Source organism: Orycteropus afer, unplaced genomic scaffold, assembly GCF_000298275.1.
Source record: "Orycteropus afer afer isolate SDZICR_OR568_19922 unplaced genomic scaffold, OryAfe1.0 scaffold00118, whole genome shotgun sequence".
Classification (NCBI taxonomy): Eukaryota; Metazoa; Chordata; class Mammalia; order Tubulidentata; family Orycteropodidae; genus Orycteropus; species Orycteropus afer.
In genome coordinates, this window is record NW_006921705.1 from 6,874,588 (window position 1) to 6,886,985 (window position 12,398).

General features: G+C 36.3%; 1 protein-coding gene across 1 annotated transcript in view; it reads left to right on the top strand.

The window, feature by feature from the left end:
• PTEN (phosphatase and tensin homolog) overlaps nucleotides 1-12,398 on the top strand; it is a 96,251-nt gene that overhangs the window by 20,831 nt on the left and 63,022 nt on the right. Inside the window, exon 3 of the mRNA XM_042781417.1 lies at nucleotides 9,896-9,980. Within this exon, the coding sequence (XP_042637351.1) occupies nucleotides 9,896-9,980 (85 nt within the window). The remainder of the gene's footprint in view (nucleotides 1-9,895; nucleotides 9,981-12,398) is intronic.

The following is a 12,398-nucleotide window of genomic DNA, read 5'->3' on the forward strand; positions in this document are numbered from 1 at the left end:
TGATCTCATGTGTAGTTATGTTGGCCATCCAGTGTAGGCAAGGGAGAAAGTATTGTGTATGCATTTCTTCCATCTCCTTCCTTATTAGCCACTGGCAACTGAGAAAACACAGCTTTTGTTTTTTGGGGAGTATTTTATGTATACTCTTAAGTTAAAATAAATTCTTAAAAGGCAAATTAATACAGTAAACACTTTATAGAGTCAAAGTTTCTGTTAGGCCTTGTTCTTTAGAAGGATTAGGTTATTCAACAAGTCAGTGTAAATGGGGAAAAAACAGATAGTTATGGTGGACCCTTATATAGTATATGAATGTGTCATTTGTTCAATTGAGAGAAAATGAGCTATGTTCTAGGCATTGATCATATATCAGTTCATTTAATTTTCCTAACATAGTAAAGTATTTTGTGTGTGTGTGTGTGATTTGGGTGAAGATTTACAGAGCAAATTCACTTTCCCTACAGCAGTTCACATATACTTTGTCTCATGTCATTGACCACAGTTTACCACAATGCAACAGCTCCCCCCCAGAAGGTATTTTTTATTAGCCCCATTTTACAAAGGATGAAACTGAATAATCGAATACATAACTTGTGCAAAAAACAAACTCACTGTCATCAAGTTGATTCTGACAGTATCTGAGGCAGTAAATCTTTATGGAAGTAGATTTCCCAGTCTTCCTTCCATGGAGTGGCTGGTGTATTTGAATCACCAACCTTCTGGTTAGCAGTCAAATGCTTTAGGCACTACACCACCAGAGCTGCTTAACCTGTCCAAGATTATACAATAAGTGAAGTTGAGGTTCAAGTCTAGGCAGTTTTGCTCTAGATATGTTCCTATCTATTATACCATACTGACGTAAGCTCTGTACCGGTTGCCATCAAGTAGAAGCTTGATTAAGTTATTAAATGCAGTTTTATATGCTCTGCTTCTTACTCAGAGTATAGCTAGTAAATGGGTTTTTTTTTTTTTTTTTGGTTAGAAATCCATAAGATTTATCTTTCTTAGTTCCTCAGTTATTTTTATATGCTTTGTTGTTGTTGTTTGCCGTCGAGTCGACCCCGACTCATAGCGACCCCTCCTTGGGTTTCCGAGGCAGTATCACTACGGAAGTAGGATTGCCCAACCTTCCTTCCGAGGAGTGGCTGGTGGATTTTGAACCGCCAGCCTTCTGGTGAGCAGTCAAGTGCCTTAGGCACTATGCTACCAGAGCTCCTTATATGCTTTAAATCGTCCAAAATATTTATAAAAATTGTAATGTAGAGATAAGCAAAAACGTATATTAGAAAGATTTTGTCTATTGCTAAAATTCTTTTTTTTGTTAAAAAAAAAAAAGAATCTGATAATTTACCTGTTCATATCTCTCTCCAAGAAGTAGAACATTTATTGGGATAATTCTTGGCATGAGAAATGTTTACCTTAAAATTCAGCACTCATTAAGTAGTTGCTGACGTAGCAGTTTTGGAAACACAGTAGCTTTTGTGTTCTCATTTTGAAGTTTTAAACATTTGATTTATGAATCATTTTTATATGAGCCTGCTTCCTTTGAACATTTTGTGTTTTTGTTACTGATTTGGAAATACAAGAAATCTTCATCCCCTTTTGTGAGATAACATGATATAAAAAGCTTGGGCTTTGGAGTCATATATTTAACTGGGTTTTAATCATAACTGCTTATTGGCTTTGGGACCTTGGGCAAATTAGTCAGTCTATTTGACCCTCAGTTTCGTTATCTATAAAATGGTAATATTTACCTCATGAGATTGTTAAGATTAAATGAGAAAGTATTTGGTTTTCTATATATCCTGGTTTTCTACATCTTTTTTATCTAATTTATGATGGATATCAGAGTGCTGGGAGCTCTGGTAGCGTAGTGCCTAAGGCACTTGAGTGCTAACCAGAAAGCTGGTGGTTCAAATCCACCAACTACTCTTTGGAAGGAAGGTTGGGCAATCTACTTCCATTGTGATACTGCCTCGCAAACCCAAGAGGAGTCACTATGAGTCGGATCTGTCTTGATGGCACATAACAACAACAGCAGCAGCAACATCAGAGTGCTGGGTAAAATCTCAAACTGTATAGTTAAGGAAGGGGAGAATCTGAGGTAAATGAAGCCTTAATATGACTGAATTTCTGGGCAGAAACAGTCATATATTGCTGCCTGACATTTAACTCCCTGTTATGGCATCCTTGGAAGTGAACCTGGTACTCTGTCAGTCCTGCTGTTTTCCATATAGATTTGTGTATGAGTTGTACTTGATTTTTTTTTTTTTTTTCCCTGACTGGTTCATCTATTTCTGTATCTCTGCTCTGCCCTCTGCTTAGAATGTTTTGACTACTCTTGCTTCTTCTTGTCTGTTGATGTCTGACTTAACCTTTTAAGAATCATCTAACATGCTACTCTGTGATGCTTTATCTGTGCCCACACAGAATTAGTTTCTCCCTCTTGGTCCTGTGTATAATAGAGTATTGGGCATAGTTACAGGTCTGTGTCTCTGTCTTCCCCAATAGAATAGGAACTCCTTGAGGGCGAGGTACTTAACTTAATCACATATCCTCAGTGTCCCTTGCACAGAATGACCAATATATGTTTGAATAATTAAGTGAATGAAGGAGGAGGGGGCCAGTTGAGTTTCGTGTGTGTGTGTGTGTGTGTGTGTGTATACTAAAAACCAACCAGCTGCATCAAGTCAACTCTTAACTCAAGATGACTGGTGTGTGTCAGAGTAGGACTCTGCTACCTGGAGTTTTCAGTGGCTAATTGTTTGGAAGGATTGCCAGTCCCGTCTTCTAAAGTGTTTCTGAGTGGGCTTGAGCTTCTGTCCTTTCAGTTGGTTAATAGTTTGTACCACCCAGGAACTCCATCCATCTGTGTACAATTACAGACTTAATTTGTTACAAGTAAGTTAACCAAATCCTTTGTAATCTTAGTTACTTTGTTAATTAGTATTCATAAGTGCAAGAATAAATTTGAGTCTAGTCTTGGTTAAAATGACCATGTTTCAAGGGCTGTATGCTTATATAAGGGGCTCTGGTGGCATAGTGGGTAAGGCATTTGGCTGCTCACCAGAAGGTCAGCAGTTCAAACCTACCACCTGCTCCACGGGAGGAGGATGAGGCAGTCTACTTCTGTAAAGATTTACAACCTTGGAAACCCAGAAGGGGTTGCTGTGACTTGGAATTGACTTGATAACAGGTTTGTTTTTTTTCTTAGTACTTATATACTTTCCTAAGGAGAAGAATCTCACTGAAATTAATAGTTTGGGTTAGGTAAGTTTGTTAGTAGTAATAATTAGAAGTACTTTATTTTAATAAAATAGAATTCTCTGTTGTGCTGCTAAGAAGAACTTAGATGATTTCATTTAACATTTTTGACTGAATGTATTTGTAACTATTTGGGTAGAAATTCCAGGTTGGTGGTAGCTGTTATTGTTTTGGATTCCCTATTGTTGCTTCTGGTGTTTCTTTTTTTTTTCCTAACTGTGATTTCCCAAATTCTTCCATTTATGGTTAAAGGTAGAGTTATAAAGTAAAGAACACTCCCTTTCAGAAATTACTCCTACTTTAGGCTTGATTTAAAATTCAGTTTAAGTCTTCTGCTTTAGTTCTCTTTAGTGGACATAATAGCCCAAAACATTTTGATAATTGAACAAAAGCCACATTTTTAGGTGGAGTTGCTTTCTTATACAAGAATTTATGAAAGCAAATACTTGTTATTTTAAAAGCAGTAATTGTAATAGTTTACTTTTGGAGTCCTTATAGTCTTATAAGAACGCTTTGAGGTTGGGAGTAAATTTATGTGTTCTTATGGGAGCTCTGGTAGCATAGTGGCTAAGGCACTTGACTGCTAACCAGAAGGCTGGCGGTTCAAACCCACCAGCCACTCCTCGGAAGGAAGGTTGGGCAATCCTACTTCCGTAGTGATACTGCCTTGGAAACCCAAGGAGGGGTCGCTATGAGTCAGGGCTGACTCGACGGCACATAACACACACACACACATAGTGACAAAAGTTGTTCCTGGCCCATAGTAAATGCTATTTAAGTCTTAGATGCTGTTATTTTTATAACTTGTTTTTTGGGTAGAAATTCAGCATTTCTTTGAAAGTACATACAGAGGTGATCCTAAGTCATATAGGAAAAAGCAATATTTTGTCATGACACTGGGTAAATATACTTGGAAATAATTATAGAACAATTTTAAAAAATCTATTATAGAAACAGTACAGGTGCATTGGAACAAATATAGAAACAAAACAAAAATGAGAAAAAATATATATTCTCATTATCTAGAGATTGTTAATCTTAGTGTATAATCTTTTTATCTGCCTCTGTCTATCTATCTATATGCATTTTTTTTTTTTTTTTACCATAATGGTATAGCTCTGTATATACTGTTTTGAAATCTTGCTTTTTTCAGTCATTAATGTCTACTTTTCCATTTCATTACATTTTTTCATCTCATCCAATGGCTAGGATATATTAAAATTTTTCTGGTTGTTTCAAAAGTGTCCTTTACAGCTGGTTTATTGAAAACAGTATTCAGACCAGCATTGTACCTTGTGCCACCTGGGTGCTGGGACCTTTAAATCTTTCTAAACATTGGACTCCCCACCCCATTTTTTAAAAATGCTGACTTGTTGAAGAGAGATTGAGTCATATCCTATAGACTATACAGCACCTTACAAGTTTGTCCAGTTTACTTCCTAATATTATCATTTAGCTTGTTCTCCTCCATATATTTCTTATGAGTTAGACTTCATTTCCAGAAGTATGGTGGATTCAGGGTCAAGATACTTGACTCTCATAGATGATGTGTCTTTTATATTGAATCACATTGAAAGGTATATAATCTCTACTTGACTCACTTGGTGATGCTGAGATTGGTCACTGAAATTAGGTGAGAGTCTTTTCTGCCTGTTGATCAATTGTATTTGTCTCCTTATACTAAAAAGTATTTTATGTGATTTTATTTTGGCTCAGTAAGAAAGATCAGTTCCTCATCAACTGCTCATCTAATGGCTTAGCATCATTTGTTAATCCTGTCCTAAATCAATAATTACATTAGGGCTTGCAAAATGTGATTTTTTAAATTCTGTCCATCCTTTTATGATACTGTTCTGTGTAGTAGAGCTTTCCCTAATGAAGTAAAGCTATTTGGCTACCTTGAATTACATAGTTCCTATGCAAAAAAGCGGAAGAAGTACTTATTCTTCCCCTTTACCAATTTTCAAAGTAAAGAATTTTTCCAGTAACCTCTCATAAGGTGATAAGTGAAAAGCATTTCTTCACGTTTTAACTTTTCTCTTTTGCTTATCTATAGATTTGGGGATTTTCATTTTTTTTCAGGGTTTTTAAATTTACTGTCATTTTATTATTTTCTTTGATGCTTAAATTGTCACAACTTTAGGCATTGGGAGCTCTTTCATGCCAGCTTCTATGTCCTTTTGGCATAGATTATTAACTTCTATGAACCTTCCTTGTTCTTTGGTACAGAAATGTGTCCCATGCTCAGCTTATACCTCCTCCCCTGCCTCACACTTGGCATCAGCTGTTTCTTCAAGGAGTTTTAGTATATGATGATAATAGATGTGAAACTCTTAAGTTCTAGGAGTGCTTGTTGGTGCTATGCTTACCTTGCTTATAGGCCATTTCTTTGAAAATATTTTTTCAAACGTGAGTTCATATGGATATTTTTAATTCATGTTATCTCTTTTCATGCTAAAAATCCTTAATCTTAGAATCATTAACCAGTAAAAAATCCATTTACTATCGAATGTGTTATGACTCATGGTGAACCCGGTACATGTCAGAATAGAATGTGCTCCATAGGGTTTTTTCTTTTAATTGGCGTGAAAATATGCATAACAAAATATGAACCAACTCACCAGTTTCTACATGTAGAATTCAGTGACATTGATTGCATTCTTCAGGTTCTGCTATCATGTCCCCCTATCCTTTTCCAAATCATTCCACCACCATTTATATAAACTCAGTGTCCTCAAAGCAAAAACTCCCCTTTTCCTCTTCTCTCCCTCCCCTGGTAACCGCTAATAATCTTTGTTTTTTATATTTCTGCTTATTTCACATATGTGAGATCATATAGTATTTGTCTTTTTACCACTGACTTCATTCACCATGCTATTTTCAAGAATCACATGCAACAGTACTTTTTTTCCTCTTTATTTCTGAGCTGAGTAATATTCCATGTGTGTATATACCACATTTTGTTTATCCATTTATCTGTTGATGTAAATTTTGATTGTTTCCATCTTGTGGCTGTTGTGAAAAGTGCTGTAGTGAATATTGGTATACAGGTTTCTATGGCTGATTTTTTGGAAGGAGAGTGGTAAGCCTTTCTTGGATGCCTCTGGGTAGACTCGGTCCACCTCCAGCCTTTTAGTTAGCATAGAGCTTGTTAACTGTACTGCTCAAGGACTGCAGTAGGTACATAGTAATCTTAGAGTCCCTGGGTGACTGATAAGGTTAAGGTATGTACTAATGGAAAGATTGGAAGTGAGTTCTGGTGGCACTGTGATTAAGGGATTGGGGTGCTAACCCAAGAGTTGGTGATTTGAACCTACTAGCTGCTCTGGAAGGGAAAGATGAGGCAGTCTGCTTTGGTAAAGATTTACAGCCTTAGAAAACCTAGGGGACTTGCTGTGAGTCAGAATTGACTCAGTCATAGTGAGTAGTTTCAGAAGAAAGGCCTGTTAATCTACTTCCAGAAAATCAGCTTTTGAAAACCCTCTGTGGCATAGATGTACTCTGATATATTTGGGTTGTCATCAGTCAGAATTGACTTGAAGGCTTCTGATTACAGACAGAACACATAAAGCACATGTAACCTTTTTTTTTTTTTTTAATTTAAGTTTTTACAGTGATTAGGGTGAAAGTTTACAGAGCAAATTCATTTTTCATATAGGAGTTCATACACATTTTGTTTCATGACGTTGACTGCAATCCCCACAATGTAACAGCTTTCTTCTTTCTTCCTTCCTGTAGTTAACTCTTCCCTGTTTCCTTCTTTCGTATGTGTTCCTGCCTCCTGAGCTATATCCCTGTGCAAATACTGTCTTTCTGTTCTCCCATGATTGATCGTTCTAAGGAGTCTGTCTACCTGATGGAAATGTTCACCCTATGTGCCTGTCTGTTGTTTGGGTAGAAGCTGTGGGAGTGAGTTCAATTCCAGGCCTGAAAGGTGATTAGGGACCAAAATCTTAGGGGTGGGACCTCTGGTAGCATAGTGGCTAAGACACTTGCCTGCTAACCAGACGGCTGGCGGTTCAAACCCACCACGACTCCTCGGAAGGAAGGTTGGGCAATCCTACTTCCGTAGTGATACTGCCTCAGAAACCCAAGGAGGGGTCGCTATGAGTCGGGTTTAACTCGACGGCAAACAACAACAACAACAACAACAAGTCTTAGGGGTCTCACCAGGTTCTATCAGACCATTAGACCTGGTGCTTTTTTTGTGATTTTGAGTTTTGATGTGTAACCTTTTCTTAATAAAAATAAAATCTTTGTCATTTGATAATTATTTTTGGATTGGAAATGTTGAAATCAAGTCATTATGAAGAAAGCAGAAAATAAAGGAAAAGTTTTTAGGGCTCAGGTGATTTTGAATTAAATACGGAAGATAAATACCTTCAGGAGTAAGGATGGTCTTTAAGGGAACCTTTAGGCAAATTAGGTGGCTGGAGTGAATGGTCTTTGTTGGAAGATTATGAGATTAGAGAGGATTGTTAGACTTCAAGAAAAAAAAAAGTTCATGTGAAGGACTAAATGCATAGAAATGTAGATTTTATTTTAGTATAGTTAGTTGGATGTTTGAATATTGAGGATTTTTTTTTTTTAAATTTTATTGTGAAATATATATGCCAAAACATTTACCATTTCAGTCATTTTTATATGTGCAATTCAGTGACATTAATTACATCCATCGTGGCATGCAACAATCACACTATCCATTTCCAGTTGTTCTTTAGTCACCCTTAACAGAAACTCTACCCTTTAAGCAAACCCCCACCTCACCCCATTATCCCTTCCCATCCATCTCTCCTGTCTCTGGTAATGACTAATAAACTTTGTTCTCTCTGCATTTGCTGCTTCTGGATATTTCATTTAAGTGAGATTGTCTGCCCTATTTACTCAGCATAATGTTTTTCAAGGTCCATTTTTGTCATAGCATATTATCAGAATTTCATTTCTTTATGGTTGAACAAAATTTCATTGTATGTATATACCACATTTTGTTTATCCATATACATATTGATGGACACTTGGGTTATTTCTAGCTTTTGGCTGTTGTGAATAATTCAGTAAACATTGGTGTACAAATGCCTGTTTGCCGTTTGACTTTCAGTTTTCTTTTGGTATATACGGGCTTGGAATTGCTAGGTCATGTAGTTCTGGTAGGATAGTGCCTAAGGCACTTACTTGACTGCTAACCAGAAGGCTGGTAGTTCAAACCCACCAGCCACCTCTTGGAAGGAAGGTTGGGCAATCTTCTTCCATAGTGATACTGCCTCAGAAACCCAAGGAGGGGTTGCTGTGAGTCGGGTGACTTGACAGCACACAGCGACAACAACAACAACAAGGTAGTTCTATGCTTAATATATTGAAGCACTGCCAAGCTGTTCTGCCTAGGAGCTGTACCATCTTACAACCCCATCGACAATGATTAAGGGTTCCAATTTCTCCACATCCTTACCAACCCTTGTTATGTTCCGTTTTTCTGATAATAGCCATCCTAGTGCCGGTGAAGTGGATTGCGTTATGGTTTTGATTTGCATTTTCTTGAGCGCTAATGGAATGAGCATCTTTTCATGTGTCTATTGGCCATTTATATATATATTTTTTAATTTTATTTTTGTCTATATAAAGCTTTGTTTTTATGCCTACTGTTGCGTGTAACATAAGTGAATATAATGGCCATACTGTTCATTACATTGACTACCTCAGTTTAGTGTCATCAGAGACTTAGTGGTTTTCGTTTTCAACCTTATGTGTTGTTAATTATCCTCAAGTCGATTTTCAACTCATAGACCCTGTGTGACCAGAGTAAAACTGCCCTATAGGGATTTCTGTCGTTGTTGTTGTTATGTGCCATCAAGTCTGACTCAACTCATAGCGTTCCCTCCTTGGGTTTCCGAGGCAGTATCACTACGGAAGTAGATTGCCCCACCTTCCTTCCGAGGAGTGGCTGGTGGGTTTGAACCACCAGCATTCTAGTTAGCAGTCAAGTGTCTTTAGGCACTATGCTACCAGAGCTCTCTAGGCTGTATTCTTTATGGGAGCAGATTGCCAAGTCTTTCTCCTATGGAGTCCCTGGTTAGATTTGAACTTTAAACTACCAGCTTTTGCACCCAGGGCTCCTCATGTAGATGATGAAACTGAGTCCCAGAAAGGTTAAATGACTTGTCCAAATGAACTTCTGCCTCCCATTGTATCTGCTTTTCTCTATAGTGGTGCCAGTTTTAAACATGAAAAATCAGATTTGGTAAAACTAAGTCTTTTTAGGGATATGTAGGTTTTTTTTTTTTTTTTGGTCCCAAAATACTTTAGTTCTGTGATTTACAAAATCTGAGTTTTTTGTTATTATATGTATCTTTAAATACTATAAATAAAGTTACCTTTTACCTTAGATGGCATTTTTAATGTGCTGAGAGGAATTTGAAATTCTTTTGCTATACAATTATTTACTAATTTTTTTTTTAAATTAATATGTTACCAGTATTTTTAAATTACGTGTTATCATGGGTTGTAAGTAAATATATTTGATGACTTTATTAGCTCTAGTGGTGCAGCTTGCTTTTTATAATCTACTAATGTTTTAAAATATGTGCATTTTGTTTGCATTTTTGCATATTTCAGATATTTCCTTAACTCACATACTCAGATATTTATCCAAATATTATTGCTATGGGGTTTCCTGCAGAAAGACTTGAAGGTGTATACAGGAACAACATTGATGATGTAGTAAGGTAAGAACTCTTGACTTTTCTATTTCAAATATTGATGTATTTATTACATTTATGTTGGTTTTTCATTTAGAAAAAAATTTTAGTGTACATAAAGAGATACGTTTTGTGGTGTGGACTTTATTTGGTGCTCTGTAACTCTTTTTTTTTGGTTAATTGTTCCAGTGGACCTCAGGGGGATACTCACTTGATAAGAATCTTATAAGAATTGATTGTGATCTTATACACAATCACGTATTTAAATGGTATCTCATGGACTCCATAAAATGCTTCTTACCAGGTTAACTAATGCCTGGATTGTATTACAATATGGTATCTGTCTGTCTTTCACGATTGGAGATTAGGCTTAAAATCCTTTAATGGATTCACACACATAAACCGAAGTATGAATGACTGATACCATGTGTTTTTAGGTAGAACAATTTTTAAAGGGATCTAAGTGCTTCAAGCATCTGAAAAAGGATTTGGTACAAGGGCTATAGGAAGGAATTGCTGAACATGCCAAACTCTAACTTTGCTATTTATAATATTTCACTTAATGTTCTAAGTAATTATCATTCATTTCCAAAAAATGTACTTCACAGAACCCATTTAAATACTTTCGTTAACACATTTATAACCCAGGAATACATGATACATTTTATGAGAGAAGCAATACGTCTGCTTTGTAAATAGTCTTTAATTTTTTGGTTTTAGAACAAAGGTGCACATGTATGAATATATATGGTTTATAAATTGTGAGTAAGAACTTTAATGACTTTAAAAGTTAACATTCTGGATTATTTCCTTTATCCTTTTTCACAAGTATTTTTTCTGGAGAAAGGTTTATTTCAGTTTAAGTATTATGCTGGTTATGAGAAGTAAATGTTGCTATAAGTGGGAAAATAGTTTGTAATTTATAAAGTACTATGTGGATATAGAATCCTTTTGTAAAACTAGTATAAGTATATAAGCCTGCCTGTGTCCTTAACTGAGCCCTCATAAGTTGTTTTGTTCATTCAAGTGGTTAGTTTTTAGCACCTTGCTTTAAATGTAACAACAGTATGTTTACTTATTTGCAGCATTGACTTGGGTTTAATTGGATTTTGTAGTTTTTATATTGTATACCAAGAATTTATTTGTAATTTCTATTAAAATTATAGCTGGTACATAGGGATATCAGGTACTATTTAAGAACTTGAAAATAAGTAAATAAATTCCCCTTCTCATAGGCAGGATACAGTGGAAGAATGCTAAACATCCTAGACTCATGGGAGCAGCAGCTTGATATAGCTTAGTGAGTGATAGTAATACATCTAAGGAATATGTAACAGAACACAGAAAAAAGAATCAGGTAAATTTTGAATCAAGAGGGATGAGGAATCTGGGAAATCAGCAGTAAGTATTAAGTTACAATAACCAGTTAAGTATTCTCTGCTATAGTGCAGGAGTGTCGTCTATCATGCCTCAATATGTCCCTGGTGAAATATCTCACAAAATGACCTCTTTCATATTTTTCTCTGTACTTAACCAACTACTAATTCACTCCTTGGAAGGAAGGTTGGGCAATCTACTTCCGTAGTGATACTGCCTCGGCAACCCAAGGAGGGGTCGCTGTGAGTTGGGTCGGACTCGTAACAACAGCAATTCAACTGAGTCAGATTAGTACTGAAAAAAGGGTATGAGTGCTCTGAATTGAGGACAGATGTTTTGATTACTGTTAAGCTGTCCTTATGGTGAATTAATTTGGTATGCTAGTTTTTTGAATTGGTCTCTTCTGAATATGAATTCATCTCTTTTGTCTGTGAATTAGTCACTAAGGCTGATTGATCATCTTTTAGGTTACTGTTAAAAGTCCAGTTTCTGGGCCTGTACAAACTAATTACCAGACCTTAGATTGTAATAACTTCACCAAGACATTCTATGCTGGGAATCATTTTGGTCTCTCATCTTCTGATTTTATAACCTCCCTTAGGCTTCTAAATTGAAAGATTCACATACTCACTTTGTAATCAGTAATCAGGATGGAATCTATCATATGTAGTTTATTCTATCAAACTTAATTACTTTTTCTAACCTGCTATTCCTAAAAAAGATTTTTGTGTTTGCACTGTTAATTAACTAATGGTCATTTTAGCCAACCATTGTGGCACCCCTTATGGTAAGGTTAGTAGCATACCAAAATGAAGACTCATCAGCTGATATAATGGCTGTGGTTTGTTCTTAGGAGCCCTGGTAGAGTACTGCCTAAGGCATTTTGACTGTTAACCAGAAGACTGGCTGTTCAAACCCACCAGCCACTCCTCGGAAGGAAGGTTGGGCAATCTATTTCCGTAGTTGATACTGCCTTGGAAACCCAAGGGGGTTTGCTATGAGTGGGATCAGACTTGACTGCAGTGCATTTGTTTTTTTGTTTTTTGGTTTGGTCTGTCCTTGTTTTTT